Source organism: Danio rerio, chromosome 7 (assembly GCF_052040795.2).
Source record: "Danio rerio strain M-AB ecotype USA chromosome 7, GRCz13ab, whole genome shotgun sequence".
NCBI classification, from domain to species: Eukaryota; Metazoa; Chordata; class Actinopteri; order Cypriniformes; family Danionidae; genus Danio; species Danio rerio.
In genome coordinates this window covers 20042736-20063059 of record NC_141027.1, presented here as the reverse complement: position 1 = coordinate 20063059, position 20324 = coordinate 20042736, and the positions used below count along the sequence as shown (strand labels likewise).

The following is a 20324-nucleotide window of genomic DNA, read 5'->3' as shown; positions in this document are numbered from 1 at the left end:
CACAACAACTCGGTGAATGTCCTTGAGTGGCCCAGCCAGAACCCAGACCCAGACATCTCTGGAGAGATCTAAAATGGCTGTACACTGTCACTTACCATCCAACTTGATAGAGCTGGAGAGGTACTGCAAAAATGAACGGACAAAAATTTCCAAAGACAGGTGTGCCAAGCTTGTGGCATCATATTCAAAAAGACTTAATTGCTGTAATTGCTGCCAAAGGTGCATCAACAAAGTATTGAGCAAAGGCTGTGAATGCTGATGTTTACTATTTACTACATGTAAATACTACATGTGCTACTTTACTACATAGTAATGTAGTATTTACTACATTATGTAAATACTACATGTACTACTTGTAAGATTTCAGGTTTTATTTTTAATAAATTTGCAACAATTTCAAAAACATGGGGTATTGTGTGTAGAATTTGAGGAAATAAATTAATTTAATCCATTTTGGAATAAGACTGTAACATAAAAAAATGTGGAAAAAATCAGGCGCTATGAATACTTTCCGGATGCAACATATCTTATGCTGTATATAAAACTCTCCATACTGTAGTAGTCCAACTATAGTGAGCTGAGGAATGCTTATAAATATTGTTGTGTAATTTGTTTTTTTACTACAGTAAACTCTGGTGTGTTGTAGAGTAATATACTGTATAGTTGAAGAGAACATTATTGAATAGTTTACTAAAGTTATATTAATACCAAAACAGACACTTTAGTATGGTTGAAAACATTACACCTAATAATTAATTGTGTTTTTTTATGCAGCTGTAAATTCATTCAGATTTGTACTGTATGTAAGTCTTGCGTATCTGATCTTATGTGATGTTCTGATATTAGACGTGTGCATCTGATGTTATTATAATGCTCATAAACCAGGACATTGAGATCACCGAGGGCAATTACTCAGACTTGGTGTACTCAATGGGTGGCCATTAACATTTAGAAGGTAGAGGTGGGCACAGCAGCGCTATGGTCATCACGCTGGGCACGTAAATGAGAACCAGCTCTTCCTTGATTTAATATGCATAATATGAGAAAGTGTTACATTTATAGTTAGTTTACAGATTTTTTTGTGGAAGACGACTCTTTCCTTTTGTTTCTTTTATAATATTAGAGTGGCAAACAATCTGATGTTTTCTTACTCATGCTGGAAAGAGATAAATAAATGTAGTTCTACTGTATTTATTTATTTGTCTATTCATAATGTTACTGTTGCTTTTACGTGTTAATGTTTTATTTATTCATTCATTTACTTGTTTATTCTTTCTTTTTTTACATAAATATTGATTTTATACTTTTGTATACATATACAAATACTCTTACTGTTAGAAATCAATTTACAGCCCATTTTCAGCTATTTACACACCTTCTTGCAATATCTAACCTTGTGCGGACATTCATTGACAAAACATAACCTTAATCCAGTTGTAATCTTAAACCTAAAATCAATTCTTTACCATCAAACAGCCCTTTGAAGACATATCAGAAAATCAATAATGTATATTCAATAAAAAATATTTAATTAGATTAATAATATTTTTGCATAGACATAAAAGTTATTATAAACTTTTACTTTTTTTACTTTACCACATGGATCCTTTCATTTTCTTTTCGGCTTAGTCCCTTTATTAATCTGGGGTCACCACAGTGGAATAAACTGCCAACTTATCCAGCATACAGTTAAAGTCAGAATTATTAGCCTCCTTTTATATTATGATATTTCCCAAATGATGTTTAATAGAGCAAGGAAATTTTCACAGTATCTCTGATAATGTTTTTTTCTTCTGGAGAAAGTCTTATTTGTTTTATTTCAGCTAGAATTAAAGCAGTTTTTAATGTTTTAAAAACCATTTTAAAGTCAAAATTATTAGCCCCTTTAAGCTATATTTTTCCATATAGTCTACAGAACAAACCATTATTATCCAATAACTTGTCTACTTATCCTAACCTCTAATTAACCTAATTAAGCTACTTAAGCCTTTATAATGGCTTATTGTGTACTCTCAGTTAAGCAAATTGGATAAAAAATAATTCAGGGAGGCTAATAATTCTGACGTCAACTGTATATGTAATATTATGAATAATAACTGGTCTACGAGAAGTTCACACACAGTGAAAGAATGTTAAGCATTTGTTCGTTCATTCATTCATTCACTCGTTTGTACATTTTTTTTTTTAAACTGGGTTAAAAAACTATTTCAAGACTGACCTGGCCAAGATATGCAAAACATAACAGTTATTTAAATACGAAGAAAGAAAAGAAGAAAGACTTAACACAACATGACTTTTTTATTTTATTTTATTTTTTATTAACAACAAATACAGAATACAGTAATATATAAAAAAAATATATATGCCAGAGTGTACATAAAACATTCTGTATGTTCATAAAATACATAAATTTTTATTAACGATGTTCTCCAAAGCTGTGCAATCGTCTCTTGAATGAAATGAACAAAATTTGGCTTTGATCCAGTCCATTATTTTGTGTGTATGAAACTTTTCCTAAGTAATTAAAGCTGTGCTAGGATGGTAAATTTGTTGCCTGTATTGACATAATAAATGCAAATATCAAAATTTTGTAACTTTTTTTTTCCACATCCACCCAGAAAAGCCCTGTATATACACAATCAAACATTTGGACTATAGATTTTTTTCCATGCAACAAAAATCACAGGAATAGTCATTATCCAAATTAAATCTCTCTAAACCAGAGATGCCCAAACTAGGGCCCGCGGGCCAAAGTTGACCCATTGTATCTTTTAATTTGGACCACCGTCCCATCTAAGAGCAGAGTAAGAATGATGAAGAGGGTTGGGGCCAATGCCTTTAACACAGAGATCATCATTTCTAATTTGATGTCATTTGTGTGTTTTATTGCAGGGCTACAAAAAAGCAAATTGAAATTAAATGTTTCCATTAAATGTTGTAAATGAATCAGTTTTTTTACAGTATTGGACAAAGGACTAGGCAGCAGACATCTGCGAGCAAATCGAGGCAAAAACTAGTGTAATTCTGTTAGAAGTTAGAATGTTTTGCTCTTATAACATGTAAATAAATACTGTATTAGTTATCATAGAGCAATGTTTTCTAGTCATTTTTTTTATATTATAAAAGTAAATTATGAAATTACCCATGGCAACTTTATTTACCTTCGGCCCACAAGCCCTTAATAAGAAAAAGTTTGGGCACCCCAGCTCTAAAACCACTCTAGCTGGATATATACAATGGCAAATCTTAAATGTAACCTCTTTTACTTTGTTATTTATACAATATATTTCATAAGAACACCCAGCTTCTTTTCAATTTATGTTTATAAATACATTGGTCCATTTCTAATTATTATATATAACTGAATCACCTGTTATAATATTATTTATAATATAATCTATTATATTTATTGGTATAATTGTTTAATAATATCAATATCTCCTAAAAAGAAAAGGTTTTCATTACTTATTTTCCTTCTAAAGGTATATTTCCATACCCTCTTATGAAGTGAAGAACCAGATTTATCTAAAAATTCACCATTAAAGATCATAATATTATATTATATAATATAAGATAATAAATTACCATTTAAATTTCTAAGTTGTCTAATTAGTGCAATATCATTTTCATACCAATTTTGACTCAACGTGACTTATAATTTGAAGTGATTGCAGCGCCGCTGTCATCAGTCTGCGCATGCGCCTGTCACAGAGCAGGAAGTAATTGTTCCAAACTGTCAACAGTCCAACACAGTACCAGTCACGGCCACTTGAATCTGTCCTAATATTCATGTTATTTCACTTTTAAACATATTTATGTGACAGTAATGTCTCGAAAGACAAAAAAGGAGGAATATTACCGCTTCTTCTCTGTAACAGATCCACGCACACACGAGAAAGGACACACCGAATACAAAGTAACAGCAAGGGTTAGTACACAACTATTATTTGCTATGTGTACGTCTGTGTATCATAATAACCGATATGACATTGCTATTTACAGTTTTGACCTCAGATATCTGAGTGTTTTAGCTTGGAGTGGGAGGTTGTGTTGATTGTGTCATTTATTTATGTACATGTGTCATTTAAATATAATAAACAATCAATATATTTATGATTTACTCGTCAATACATTTGTGAACTTTGTTAAATATTGTTTTATAAGTACAAGAAGCATTCAGCTAGGTTTACTTATTCTTCTATGGATTGTTAATAACAAATAGTGCAAGGCATTAATGATCAGAAACTCGTGATGTAAAGGATCTGGAATGAGATCCCGTGATTTCAGAGTCTCCCCTTCCTCATTCATGCTGAAAATAATCAGCTTTTTCAAATGCTCTGCCTTTGATGTAATGTGGTTTAACCCCTCTGTCTCGTCTTCTTAGTTTGTATCAAAGACACAGCCGGAGAATGTTAAGGAGGTATGATCACGCTTGTTTGCTTGAACATCCACATGTTTGGAGTTGCACTGGACTCATGGTTGGATTGTTTGGCAGGTTGTGGTGTGGAAGAGGTACACAGAATTAAAGAAATTACATGGAGAGCTGGCCTACACTCATAGGAACCTGTTCAGGCGACAAGAAGAGTTTCCCCCTTTTCCACGAGCACAGGTTTTTGGTAAGGCCAGTGTAATACTAACAAAACCTTCATGATATTTTGTGACTTCATTTCTCTCCTCTTGGGTTTTCATCTTCATAACTTGATGTCTAAGTAAGCTTCTCTTCGCTGTGTTGTCTTGATTTTTTTTCTTTGTCTGTCTCTCTTACACACAGGGCGTTTTGATGAAGCTGTGATTGAGGAGAGGAGGAATGCAGCCGAGGCCATGCTGCTCTTCACTACAAACATTCCTGCTCTGTATAACAGCCCTCAGCTCAAAGAGTTCTTCAGGGTAAGACATAAATATATATCAAATTAAATCTATGTTTTATTAAATTTATATGGAAATATGCACAGTTGAAGTCAGAATTATTAGCCCATCTGAATTATTAGCCCCCCTGTTTATTTTTTTCCTCAATTTCTGTTTCTGTTTTCTGACGGAGAGATTTTTTAAACACATTTCTAAATAAATAATTTGAATTTAAATAATATTTGACTAGACATTTTTCAAGACACTTCTATACAGCTTAAAGTGACATTTATAGGCTTAAATAGGTTAACTAGGCAGGTTAGGGTAATTAGGCAAGTTATTGTATAATGATGGTTTGTTCTGTAGACTATGGAAAAAATAGCTTAAAGAGGCTAATAATATTGACCTTAAAATGTTTTTTAAAATTTTTTTTTATTAAAAACTGATTTTATTTTAGCCAAAATAAACAAATAAGACTTTCTTCAGAAGAAAAAATAATATCAGAGATACTGTGAAAATTTTCTTGATCTGTTAAACATAATTTTTTTTGTAAAAGTATTAGTAATGAATTTGTTTATATATGCGTTTGTTTGTTTTTATTTTCATTAACAAAATCTGTATGTTAGCATTAAGATTTTTTAAGATTAAAAAATAGGGAACTCCAGCAAGACTTGTAATAAAGTAGAACATTTTATGAAATAAAATAAATGACCTTTTTTTAAGATTAAAAAATAAAATTTTCAATCAACATTAATTAATTTCTCAATAGTTAATACTGACATGTATGTTGTTACAGTAGAATTCTGTTTTATATAATTATTGTTCAGTTGAATCTCATTTATTAGAAGAATCAGGAAAACATTTTTATTGATTTCCACAAGCACATAAACCAGAACAACTGTTTAAATTAGAGCTGCACGATATTGGACAAATCTGACATTGCAATATTTTGTTTTTCTGCTATAAATATTGACATATATATATATATATATATATATATATATATATATATATATATATATATATATATATATATATATATATATATATATATATATATATATATACCATTTCACCAGATGATACAATATATACTCACACACACACACACACACACACACACACACACACAATTTTATCAGATGACTTGAAATCTGCTATTTAAAAAATAATTAATTCATTTAGATTGATTGGAATGATTCTGTTGGGAATATATGGGAAATATATATATATATATATATATATATATATATATATATATATATATATGGGAAATATATGGTGATTTAGGGTTTTTAGGCAGTCAAATAGCACTCTGGAACAAAATTTGGATAATAAAATGTAATAAAACACTGCAAAATTCTTTACTGTAAAAATAATTCAAAACAAGTATTCTTTATTAAAGTTACAAATGCTAAATTTTAGGAGCCTGAATACTTTGAACGCTGTCAGGGCGTAAAAATATGTGCAAATCAAATGCTTTTACTTCATTTTGATTAAAATCTGCAATAACTGTTCAATTCATGTTTATTTATATATCACTTTTCACAATGTAGATTGTGTCAAAGCAGCTTAACATAGTTCTAGTAAAGTCCAGATTTTATAGTTGAAGTTTAGTTCAGTGTGGTTTAAGTTTTACTGCTGAAAGTTCAAACACTGAAGAGCAAATCCACCGAAGCGCAGCTCCTCAAGTCCTGGTTCAAGCAAGCAATTATTAATGATTCATTCATAATTAATATTTTTATTATTACATTATATGCCATGTTATTGTTTTAACATGCCATATTTTATATTACCTTTTATAAATTTCTTGCAAATAAGTGCCCTGGATGATAATGTACTTATTAGAGTTTTTATGACACACAGTTGAAACCAGAAGTTTACATACACTCTAAAAAAAACAAAACCATTTTTAAAAAAATGTCTGATGGTAAAATCACACTAAACCTTTACCCGCTTTAGGTCTCTTAGGATTACCAAAATCATTTACAAACATTTGCAAAATGCCAGAATAAGGAGAGAATTTTTTAGAGAATTTTTTTTCAACAATTTTAGACAGTCAAAAGTTTGCATACATTTCCTTGGTATTTTTTTTAACTGTTTAAACTGTTTAACTGGTCAAATGTTTTGGGTATCCTTCCACAAGCTTCTCACAACAGTATAGAATTTTGGCCCATTCCTCCTGACAGAGTTGGTGTAACTGAGTCAGATTTATATTAGTCTTGCTCCCACAAGATTTTTCAACTCTGCCCTCAAATTTTCTGTTGGATTGAGATCAGGGCTTTGTGATGCCCACACTAAAACATTCACTCTGTTGTCCTTAAAGCTCATTTTAACTACTTTGGCAGTATGCTTAGGGTCATGGTCTGTTTGGGAGACCCATTTGTGGCCAAGTTTTAACTTTCTGGCTGATGTTTTGAAATGTTGCTTCAGTGTTTCTACATAATGTTCTTTCTTCATGATGCCATCTATGCTGTGAAGTGGACCAGTCCCTCCTGCAGCAAAACTTCACAGTTCACAGTTGGGATGGTGTTCCTAGGCTTGTTAGCTTTCCCCTTTGTCCTCCAAATGTAACACTGGTCATTATGGCCAAACGGTTCAATCTTAGTTCCATCAGACCACAGGACATGTCTCCAAAAATTATTCTGTTTCCCAGTGTAATTTAGCAAATTGTAATCTGGCTTTTTTTTTTTTTTTTTTTTTTTTTGATTCTGGCTTGTTGATTTTCCCATATTGTCACACAAGAAAGCAGTGTTTTTCTTAAATACTATATTGTGCCCTGTAACAGTTGTGCCTCCAGTTACCTCAAATGTTGTCAATTAGCCAGTCAGAAACTCCCAAAACTCTGACACCATCATCTGAGCTTTTAAAGAGGCATAGCAATCTTGTTGTATGTTAAACTTGACTTTCAGGAAAAGTTAAAACAATTTCTCAAAAAAATGTTTCTCTCATTATTCTGCTTTTAAGCATAACAGAAACACATTTGATCATCCTAACTTGCCTAAAAGAGAAAAAAGTTTAGTCACATTAACATCTGACTTATAAATGGTTATGTGCCTTTTTTACAGTGTATGTAAACTTCTGGTTTCAACTGTATTATCAATAGATAAGAAAAAAAACCTGCTCAATACAAACTCCTATTATTGGCAACTCAAGAGAAGCGATAATAAGATTTACATTTTTTCTTAATTGTTTCCAGAGGTGTGTTGTAATGTGTATGTTAGAAAAGTGTCAGTATCATATACTTTCCAGCACAATTTTTTAAAAAGCATTATAAAAGCACCAAAAATGTTGCCATATGCATCTTAAGTGCTGTGTTTCTCTAGGTGTGTGTCTTGTTATTGATACATGTCATAAAGGTATGCAACAACATAAGGCTAAGTATAAATGACAATGCAGAAGTTTTTTTTTTTAATCCCTTTTTCTTTTCTCTTAGGACGGAGAGGTGCGGAGACCACTGGAGACAGCCGTCATTTCCACATCTCTTCCTCCTCCTCTGATTCCTCTGCCTGAAAGGAGCGCTGATCTATTGGCTGAAGAGGAGACGGGGACAGAGGCTCCAATTCAGGCCCAGGAGCTCGATTCCAACCAGAGACTGACAGACCTAACCCAGCCTGAGATAGCAGTGGAGGCCCTGAGTGACACGGGGAGCAGCCCTACACAAGAAACACAGACTGATGCAGAAATACAAGAGCTGACAGAAAAGGAGACCGAGGATGACAGCACAACTCATGAGAATAACCACACAGGACAATGCACTGCTGCTACTGACGACTCTACAACACGTCAGTCATTGATCTTTATAACGTTTTGGTAACACTTTAGTTTGTATACCAGTTGTCACTATTAACTGCTGTCTTATTAGCTTAATATTAATAGAATGTTGGCTGTTCATTGTAGATGAATGCTTTATTCTTTATGGTTATATCTCAGATTGCGTTATCCTTCTCCATAGCTAAAGGGTCAGTTCACACAAAAATGACGTTTTAATTTCTATTTACTCATACTCAAGTAGTTCCAATCCTTTTCATTGTCTTTTTTTCTGTTAACACAAAAAGAAGATATTTTGAAAAATGCTGGAAACCGGTAACCATTGACATCCATGGTAGGAATAAATATTACTGTTTACTAAATAAATCCTGTTTACTAAATACTAAAGAAGTCAATGGTTACTGTTGTACAAAACAAGTTCAGAATATCTTCTTTTGTGTTTAACAGAAAAAAGAAACTGAAAAAGGTTTGAAACAAGTGTAGGGTGAGTAAAAGACTGCAGAATTTTTGGTTTTGAGTGAATTATCTCGTTAACAGCACCTTACTAACTAGGGTGTGACGAGATCTCGGGCTATGAGATCTCCTAAAACTAAATCGCGACAAGATTTCTCATTCATTCATTTTCCTTTCAGCTTGGTCCCTTTATTAATCTGAGGTTGCCACAGCGGAATGAACCGCCAACTTACCCAGCATATGTTTTACGCAACGGATGCCCTTCCAGCTGCATCCCATCACTGGGAAACACCCATACACACTCATTCACCACAGACAATTTTAGCTTACCCAATTCACCTACAGTATAGTGCATGTCTTTGTACTTAGGGAGTCACCGGAGCACACGGAGGTAACCCAAACAAACATGGGGAGAACATGCAAACTCCACACAGAAATTCCAACTGACCCAGCGGGGGTTCGAACCAGTGACCTTCTTGCTGTCAGGCGATTGTGATACCCACTCCGCCACCGTGCTGCCTCACAAGTCATGTGAGTTGTAATGTTATGATGAAGTATGAGAGTGAATTTAGCACTGAAGATTGAAGGCAGGATTGGATTTGAACTGCCAATCAGGTGCTTTGCACACACCTGGCAACCCAGGCTGCCTCTGTGTAGCATGTCACTTGTTTGCTTAGACGGGTGTGAATGTTTTTTTCACCGGAGTTTAAAGGTTGCCACATCCAAAAGCATAGATTGCTACAACTGCAGCCACACAAATTAACCATGCGATGGGGTAGCACTTTAGATATGTTTAGAGTCATATTTGTCATAAAAACAAATTGAATTTGTGGAATATTCCTTTTTTAGTCACAAGGCTTTTTTATGTAGCACATTTCATACACAGTGGCAATTCAAAGTGCTTTACATAAACAGGAATAAAAGGAACAAGTATTAGAAAATAAAAACAAAAGATAAAAGTGATTAATAACCGATTAAAATGTGTTAAAACAGGTTTTAAAAGAATGAAAAAGAAAAGAAAGATATAATAGTGCGATCTGTGGGATGTTGTACAGTGCTCATTCAGTAAAGGCACATTCAGTAAACACCTTAATCAAACTACTAGTATCATGTTGGATTTTTAGCTGCATTTTGCAACAGGATAAGCCATACACACACGGCTGTTTGACACTATTCTCTGCACCTACCAAGTCAGTAAAGCATACACATTTCCTCCTGGAGACCCACACACCCATCGTCATCATTTGTGCCGTCCGGTAAAAACAAGTTTTCTTTTCATTCGGCATTCAGTATCAAATGCCATTAAACAGCTTTCTTCTGTTAGTTCATACTCTCATCCAGTAGCTCACAGTTTGTCCAGTCAGTAGAGTTTATAGCAAAATATTTTGCAGTGTTTGCATGTCCTTTACAGCGTAGAATTAATTAAAATACAAGTAAAATAACATTTACTACAAGTTGATTTTTAAAAAGCACATAAATTGTTTTGCAATTTGTGATTTGTTTTAAGTTGAATAAAAGAAAAACATTTTCCATTCATATATTTTATTGAGGATTCCAAAAAAGTATTAAAAATCTTATGAACCCTATCTCATGTCTAGTCTCATCTCGTGGAATAAGCGTCTTGTCACACCCCTTTTACTAACCATTAATAAAGAGCCAATTAGACGTTTATTTGGAGGCAAAAGTCATAGTTAATAGTTAATATTGTGAATTGGTCTCCAAACTAAATCTTATTTTATCTAATTTAATATTTGATTAAAATTTAATAAGTTATTACCTTTAATGATGATTGTTAAAAATAAAAATTGCCATTAAAAATAAAAGTTTTAAACAATGGTTTACTGCTCCATTGCAGATGCTTCGCCTGAAATGCCAGGCTCTCCAATCGACCAGTTGGAAGAGTTTGATGCACTGTTTGACTCAGGATTGGAGGACTATTCCTTCAAAGCTCCGCCTCTGCTTTCAGACACAGACCTCGCTATTTTTGACCCTTGTGTCAAAGAAGGTGGGAGAATCTATTCAGTTTGACTTACCATGTCTACATGCAATTGTTTTTTAAAGCAAAGTCTCACTCTCATAGCTTGATTCAATCTCTCAGATCAACCGTACGGATCACCCAGCCATGCTGAACTCCTGTCTGCTCCTCTGTGTGGTTCAAATGGGACGGATTCTGCTGTAGATGTTAGTTATGTGTACCAGGCCAATGAAGAGCTGAATGCTGCCCAGGAACAAGAGAGAGAAGGCAACTATAGCACAGCCGTACAGCGATACAGGGCGGCTGTTGATATATTTATGAAAGGAGTGCAAGGTAAGACATGGAGGCTGTTTGCATGCACATTGCAACACTAATTGATATTTTGCAGTATGTAATACAGTTGAAGTCAGAATTATTTGCCCCCCTGTTTATTTCTTTTAATTTTTTGTTTTATTGTTACAATTTTTGTTTAAAGGAGAGATTTATTTAACGCATTTTAAACATAATAGTTTTAGTAACTAATTTCTAATAACTGATTTATTTTATCGTTGCCATGATGACAGTAAATAATATTTGACTAGATATTTTTCAAGACACTTCTATACAGCTTAAAGTGACATTTAAAGGCTTAACTAGGTTTATTAGGTTAACTACGCAGGTTAGGGCAATTAGGCAAATAATTATATAATGATGGTTTGTTCTGTAGACTATCAGAAAAAGATAGCTTAAAGGGGCTGATCATTTTGACCTTAAAATGGTTCATAAAAAATTTAGAACTGCTTTTATTCTAACTGAAATAAAACAAATAAAACTTTCTCTACAGTAAAAAATATTATCAGACACACCGTGTAAGTTTCTTTGCTCTGTTAAGCATCATTTGGGAAATATTTAAAAAAGAAAAAAAATCAAAAAGAGGCTAATAATTCTGACTTCAACTGTATATAATTGGTGCAAATTTTCTTTATGAAAAATGTCTGGATACTAAACACAACATTGGTTACATATCATATATTTAACAAAAACACACAATTGGGAAAATAGCATCCCACAATGCACTGTGCTTGACCAGACGTTCTATTTCTTGTGTGACTAATTAACTGAAAGGTTATGAATTAATTTTGAAATACAATTTAGAGACGCTGCTGTTCCAGAGTTTGTGGTAGACATAAATTTTTTTTAATGTTTCTTGTATTTTACAAGACTGCATTTATTGAATCAAAAATGTAGTTTAATCAACAATTTTATGAAATATAGGGTCACACTTTACAATAATGTTCCATTCGTTATGTTAGTTGTTTGTATTTATTAACATGAACTTAAATTGAACAGTACATGTACAGCGTTTATTTATCATATTTTAATTTGTACTAGTGCATTATTAAAATGTAAAATTGTGCTTGTTAACGTTAGTAAATGCACAGTTAACAAGAATTTACTATGAACATCTTTATTTCATTAGCCAACGTTACTAAAGATGGTTAAGTATTGTAATAAATGTATTGTTTATTGTTCATTTGTGATTGTCAATACATTAACTAACATTTATGGAACCTCATTGTTAGGTGTTATTGATATAGTTTATCATGTTTTTCATGTTAACTTATTTCAGTTTTAATATATTTTTTCAAATTTGTTCCTGTGAATCATTACTTTAGTTTTTAGTGTCACATGATCTTTTAGAGAGCATTTTAATATGTAGACATGGGGCCCGATAATGATTTCTTATTTATGTTATCAATGTTGAGTAAAATAAATATTCTTATTTTTCTTAGAAAACATATACAATAACCATATACAATCCAATCTAGCCCCAACAAAGCAATCCCCAAATAAAATAATACAAATCTGAAAAATAAAATAATAATAATAATGAAATAAATACAAATACAGAAAAAACTAATTATAAAAAACCGTATATATATATATATATATATATATATATATATATATATATATATATATATATATATATATATATATATAATATATACTTACACAATCCACATTTAAGGTTTTTAAATCATTAAAAAATGCAAAAAATTGTTGGCAGTTTTCCGACAACTGTTCTCCTCTACCTCTGATATTGCATTTAACATATTTCTAAAGGTGCTGGTTGACTTGACATTGTCACCAGGTGTCAGTAACAACCAAAGTAATTCATACATATAAAGCAAACAAAACTAATTAGTTTAGAAATTAACTTTTGTGTGTTCAAATAAATGAAATGACAAAGGGGAACAGTATTGAACACATGAAAAAACTGGGGTATTAGAGGTCATGGAAATCCTAGACAGCAGACAGCATGAATATAAGCTGCTTTATTCCAAACATCTACACAACCAGATGATGAAGATGAAAAAGGGTTGATATTAAAGCAAGACAATGATCCCAAACACAGGCAAGGAAAATCTCAATGGGTCTCAGAAAAAAGAAAATAAATCTGCTAGAATGGCCCAGGCAATCACCTGACCTGAATCCAATAGTAAAAATGAATTAAAGTGGATAGACAAAACCCACAGAACCGTCAAGACTTTTAGACTCTGTTGATGTTTGGGGGAAAAAATTACACCTAAGCAATGTATGCAACTCCATTCTTCATACTACAAGCTGTCATTAGCATAAGTACATTTCAGTAGTTCAGTACCTTTTTCTTGTGTCGTTCCATTGTTATTATGCATAACAAATTTTTCTGAATTGGATGTTCGGATTGTTTGATACAGAGTTTGAGTTGTTTGGGTTTTTACCAAAATATGCATCAAATTCATGTCAACAGCTCCTTTAGAAATAAATGGCATTTTCAATTTTAAATGTTTATCTTAACCACTATTATTATTATTATTATTTTTATTATTATTATTATTATTATTATTAATAATATTATTATTGCCGGCAGCTAGCTCTCTGCAACTTTCAAATGGTCCACCACTGGAGCTAAGCAGAGCTGCTCCTAGTCACTACCTGGATGGGAGACCACATGGGAAAGCTAGGTTGCTGCCAGAAGTGGTGTTAGTGAGGCCAGCAGTGAGCCGCTCAGCCTGCGTCTGTGTGGGTCCTAATGCACCAGTATAGTGAAGGGGACTCTATACTGCTCCGTGAGCACAGTTTTTCTGATGAAACGTTAAACAGAGGTCCTGACTTTCTGTGGTCGTTATTATTATTATTAATAATAAAATAATAATCATAATAATAATAACAAATAATAATTATTAATTTTTATTATTAATAATAATGCTATTAATAATAATAATATAATAATATAATTATTGTTTTTATTGTTATTAAATAATATTATTAATAATAATCATTAGTATTATTATTATTGTTATTGTTATAACAATAATAATTATAATATAATATAATTAATATTATTATTATTATTATCTAATAATAATATAATTAATGTTATTATCATTTTATTTTTATTATTATTAATATTATTATTATTATTATTGTTATTATTATTATTATTATTACTATTATTATTTGAAATCTAAATATTTTGTAACAATAACTTGTGTCACCTTACAACAATCATACACACTGCAGCCATAGGTTACTGAACTTTCTGAAGTAGTTATTTTCACTGCAATTTTTTAATAAACAGCATGACCAAAACATTGCCGTCTCATTAAACATGTTTCCCTCCTGTTTTCCATCAAAAGAAAAATCAAATTGAAAAACTGGCTCCATATGCAGATTACAGATCGTAAATCAGCCAAATGCCAATTTACTGTGGTCAGGATGACCCTGGCATGATTAAATTAGTGGAGAGGTAAGAGCAGAGTACCTCTCAACACAAGGCCATTACATCCAGTGTTTTCCCCCCTCAAAGCAGGAAATAAGCTTTGTTTGGATGCAATGCACAATATATAAATGATAGGAGGAAACGAAACCTCACAACATCCATTTGTTCTACCCTTTTTTCTCTTGTCTCTCTATTACTCATTCTCTCCCGCTAGGAGATGTAGATTTGAAGAGGAGAGATGCGGTGAAGAGGAAGATTGCTGAAGTCCTAGAGCATGCGGAGAGACTTCTGTCCATACAGACTCCCACTCACAACCACAATACATAGAGAAACCGCTTGAACGCACACACACATACTAACTGAAGCTTCATCAAACCTGGGGTACCCAAGCACACTCCCACATACATACTCTCATCAACTGAGTTTTGACTAGCACACACACATATTGAAACAATTCCATCAGTGTTTCACTTAAGTGCAACTCACCAGCCACCCACACGTCAACACACACACACACGCACACACACACTCACTCTGACTCCAATAGTTACACCTGTAGCATCATGTGTCCAACAGTGCTACAAGGGTTTCATTTAATTCAACACTATTAAAAGCTAATATTTTGACACCTTCTGAGACTAATGAACTGGAAACATCTTCAGAGACTTTTCTTTGATTTATTTTTAATCCGACGGTTGTACTGTTCTGTGAATGAAGCTACTGTAAGAGACTCTGATCTTAATGAAGATGTTGCTCTTTCGTGTGAATCTGCCTGTTTGTAAATTACAGTTAATTTAAAAGATAAATTGTTATAATCAACATTAAATGACATTTGCATCTTTTTATTTCCGTGATGTTAGGTTTTAAGCTGTAATGTAAGAGTCAGTGTGCGTTCAGGGACTTTATTCCATTCTCTGGTAATTGACTGGATTTGTACAGTAGGTATTTTAGATCAGACTTAATACTTGATTTTAAAGGACTTCCTTCACTCCACACACTCTCTTGCCAACCAAATGGTGCCGATTCTCCTTAAAAAGATCCTCAAAAATTTAAAATCATCATGTGCTCACCCTTTTACTTGTTTCAAATCTTTATGAGTTTCGTGTTAAACAAAAAAGAAGACATTTTGAAGAATGATAGAAAACTGTAACATTGACTTCCATAACATTTGTTTTCATGTAAGTCTATGGTTACAGGTTTCAGCTTACTTTGAATAATCTTATTTTGTGTTCAACAGAACTTGAGGGTGAGTAAATAGTGAGTCGATTTAAATTTTTTGAGTGAACAGATGCCCAAACAAGGGCCCGCGGGCCAAATGTGGCCCATGTTAACCTTTGATTTGGCCCGCCATTCCATCTTAGAAGAGTGGGAGAAGGTCGGGTCAAATGCCTTTGACAGAGATCGTCATTTCTAATTTAACGTAACCTTTTGTTTGTTTCTTTCATTGTTGAGCTACAAATTAAATATTTCAAATAAATGTGCATGAATCAGATTTTTAAAAACATAATTACTGTCAACCAAAGATAATGCACATGGCATTTATGAGAAAATCAATAAAGTTTTCATTTTTGAATGTAAAATATATATATTTAGTTATTAATACAAAGTATTTCTTCTAATTATTTTTAAATCTTAATCCGCTTGTTAAGTGGTGACGTATGTACTACTGTTTTCAAGTCCAAGCCGCCACTCATTTGGATTGAGAAAATATTCTTTTATGATCACTTTTTATTCACATCACACATTAAAGTGAATTTTATAAGTCATAGTGTACACAACAATCTCTGGGCTTGCTGCATCACAAATACCAAAATTGTAACAATTTATAAAAAAAAAATTAATCACTTTCTGGCCATCAGATATTAGGCATAAACCTACAGTATATATTGCGATTGTGATTTTCGAAAGTATTACATCGCTTTGTAAACGTTTATTATTACCATTTCACGAGTCTCCCCATACAGTTTGATGGAGCGCTTGGACCCGGAGGCCACTTCGTGCGGCATCACACTCAACAAGCAGATAAATTAGGAAATTACCGTGGCAACTTTAATGTAAACTTTAACGTATATGGTATATTTACCTCTGACCCACCACCCTCAATCAAGTTGTGTTTTTGTTCTTTCATATGAATAAGTTTGGAATTTATTTAGAATATTCTGATGAAACTATGGATTAATAGTTTTTTGACTGTTAGTGAATGTTGACCAATGGTGTTTTGAGCAGCTTCCATATTCTATATGATATCACAGGTCACATTGAGTCCTGTTGTTTTCTTGAGCTGTTTTATTCAAGAGATATTTTATAGGAGCTACTAAAGATAGACATAACTGATGTCAATTACATTGAGAGTTAGCTATTTAAAGTGCAGGCTAAAACACTTCCGATTCTAGAGAGAATTTGATTGGACATAAAAGCAGACTAGAAGCTGAAGTGCAGAGTGATGTCATCGAAATCAATGATTCATTGGTTGAAAATTTTAATTTTTGTAGTATTGGAGCATACTAGGTAATAGTAACCTTAAAAGGACACAACAGTTTTTTTTGCAAATAGGCTAATTTTGCAGTTTTACTATTTTTTTTTTAAATCTATTCAGCTGATCTTCTGCTCCGGCAGAGAACATTTACAGTAGCTTAGGCAAGACAAGGCAAGAAATATAGCACATTTCATACAAAGTGCTTTACATAAACAGGAATAAAAGAGACAAGTATAAGAAAATAAAAGTGATTAAAAACAGATAAAAATGTTTTAAAACAAAAGTTTATAAAAGAATAAAAAACAAAAGAAAGACATAATAGTGCGATCTGCTGGACGTAGCACAGTGCATATTCAGTAAAGGCACAGTTAAATGTGTTTTCAGTCTTGACTTGAGCTTAGCCTTGCATAGATCATTGAATTGGATTATAGAATTTGCTGTCATACTATGGCTGCCTGAAAATAGTCCCCAGCTAGGTAACAACAGTACATGTAGGTAACATCGTTGTGTATTATCATTGCTTTTTCTGCAACCACACTGTAAAAATATATATATTATTTTTCTTTTTCAGACAGCGCATATTAAAATTTTTGGAAACTTCTGTAATTTAACGTTAGTTATTTCATGGTAAATAATAGCCATTATCATTCAGTAAATTTCTGTAATTTATTGTTTTTACGGTAAATGTTTGTTATTGACAGTCTTTTTTACAGTAAATTTCTATAATTTAATGGCCCTTATCTTACAGTAAATTTTTGTAATTAACAGCCTTTATTTTACGGTAAATTTCTGTAATTCAATGGCCATTATCTTACAGTAAATTTTTGTAATTCACAGCCTTTATTTTACGGTAAATTTCTGTAATTCAAGGGGCCTTATCTCACAGTAAATTTTTGTAATTAATAGCCTTTATTTTACGGTAAATTACTGTGATTTAACATCTGTTATTTTTTGGTAAATTTCTGTTATTTAATGGCCATTATCTTTTAGTAAATTTTTGTAACTAACAGCCTTTATTTTACTGTAAATTTCTGTAATTTAATGGCTTTTGTTTTACAGTAAATTTCTGTAATTTAACATTTGTTATTTTATGTTTAATTGTTTTTAACTAATGGGCATTATTTTACGGTAAATTTCTATAATTTAATGGCTGTTATTTTGCAGTAAATATCTGTAATTTAACAGCGGTTATTTTATAGTAATTTTCTGTAATTTAACAGCCGTTATTTTACGGTAATTTTTTTGTAATTAGCGGTCTCTATTTAACAGTAATTTTTTGTTATTTAATGGCCGTTATGTTACAGTACATTTTTGTAATTAGCAGCCATTATTTTACAGTAAATTTCTATAATTTAATGGCTGTTATTTTGCAGTAAATATCTGTAATTTAATAACCGTTATTTTACAGTACATTTCTGTAATTTAACAGCCACTATTTTGCATTAATTTTTTGTAAATAACGGTCGTTAATTTACAGTACATTTCTGTTATTTAATGGCCGTTATTTTACAGTTCATTTTTGTAATTTAACGTCTGTTATTTTATGGTAGATTTCTGTTATTTAATGGTCGTTATTTTATGGTAAATTTCTGTAATTCAATGCCAGTTATTTTACGGTAAATATCTGTAATTTAACAGCTGTTGTTTTATAGTAAATATCTGTAATTTAACAGCTGTTAATTTATAGTAAATTTCTGTAATTAACGGCCATTATTTTACGGTAAATTTCTACAATTTAATGGCCGTTTTTATATTTTAGTTTCAACCCTAATTAAACGCACCTGATCAAAGTAATTGAGTCCTTCAGGCTTGTTTGAAACCTTCAGGTAAGTGTGTTAAAGCAGGGTTTGAACTAAACTGTGCAGAGCTGTGGTCCTCCAGGAACTGGCTTTGACATGTTCACAATAAAAAAAAACAATAAACCAATTTTTCTATTTTCCGGGGACTTTAAGGCCCAGCCATATCACCGTCATTTTATACTGCTGTTTACACTTTCATGACCTTCGCCATAAAGTCTGCACTTCCTATTTAACCGAAAAGGAAAGTTGGGGGGCAACAGTCAATATGTGTCATGTTGACAGTTTCTTCATTACACCACCAGATGTCACTGTTTCCCCCAAAAGAGATCAAGACATCAGCAGATAAACCCACATCTCTCAGGGCCGCCGTGCTAAAGGACCGCCGTTCACACTTTGGCTCAGTTTCTGTTGTGGGGTAAAAGGGAGAGAACGAATATAAAGGACAAAAAGGATTACAAAGCTGAAAGAACTAAGGGATGAGCCCAGGATGAGCGTGGATCATCTCTATTGTCAGTGGATGGAAAAAATATCCCTCTCTTTCCCCTCCTACTGTTGTTTTCTCTCTCTTTCTCGCTCTCCCGTCGGGCTTGTGTATTTGCTGTTTTGGCTGCCCGGAGAGAGAATGTGCAATGGAGAGAGGTTACCGCACCTGTGTGTTGGTGTGTGTGTGTGATGAAGAGAGTGACAAAAAGGAAAGCGGGGGGAGATGGAGTGTGTTTGGGCATTAGCATGCTGAGAGTGTCAGCTCTCCATGTCCCTCTCTCCCCCTCTCCATCCCTCATTCTATCTCTCACTCAGCAATCCCTCTCTCCTCAGTGTCCATGGCAATTATACCATCAAAACACTCCAGCCAAAGAGGATAATTGCAACCTGAGTACTGCGGAGAGACTGAGAGGCAGAGTGAGTGAAAAATGTGTGCGTTTTCTCACATCTGTGGGATCTGAGCGCGAGTCGCTGCATTATATTGTATTCCTGAGCTTCTCCACAGTCATTTCGGTCAGAGATCAAAGAATATGTTTGCGGTGCTGAGAGGACAAGGACAATCTATTGAAGACACATGCACACACTCGCAGTTTTAATAATGGCATTACTGCAGTCAGTTTGCCGAAACTCAAGGTCAGAGGTGGAAACTCGCAACGGAGCTTTGGTAAAGAGGGGTTTTAGCAGAAAGCTGGTGAAGCTGTGGCTCAGCTGAAGCCAGTGGTGGGATGGCTACATTTAGTGCTTGAGTGGTTTCTGTAGAGCAGGCTGCTGATATAT

At 33.0% G+C, this 20324-nt stretch overlaps 1 protein-coding gene across 1 annotated transcript; it reads left to right on the top strand.

Annotated features, from left to right (window-relative positions):
* The first annotated feature begins 3744 nt into the window (after nucleotides 1-3744).
* snx15 (sorting nexin 15) lies at nucleotides 3745-15615 on the top strand. The gene is given in 8 exon segments (NM_001111237.1): nucleotides 3745-3928; nucleotides 4385-4420; nucleotides 4496-4616; nucleotides 4772-4887; nucleotides 8282-8630; nucleotides 10925-11074; nucleotides 11168-11377; nucleotides 15004-15615. Coding segments are annotated over 8 exon segments (1197 nt in total). The 5' UTR covers nucleotides 3745-3826; the 3' UTR covers nucleotides 15117-15615.
* The last annotated feature ends 4709 nt before the right edge of the window (nucleotides 15616-20324 follow it).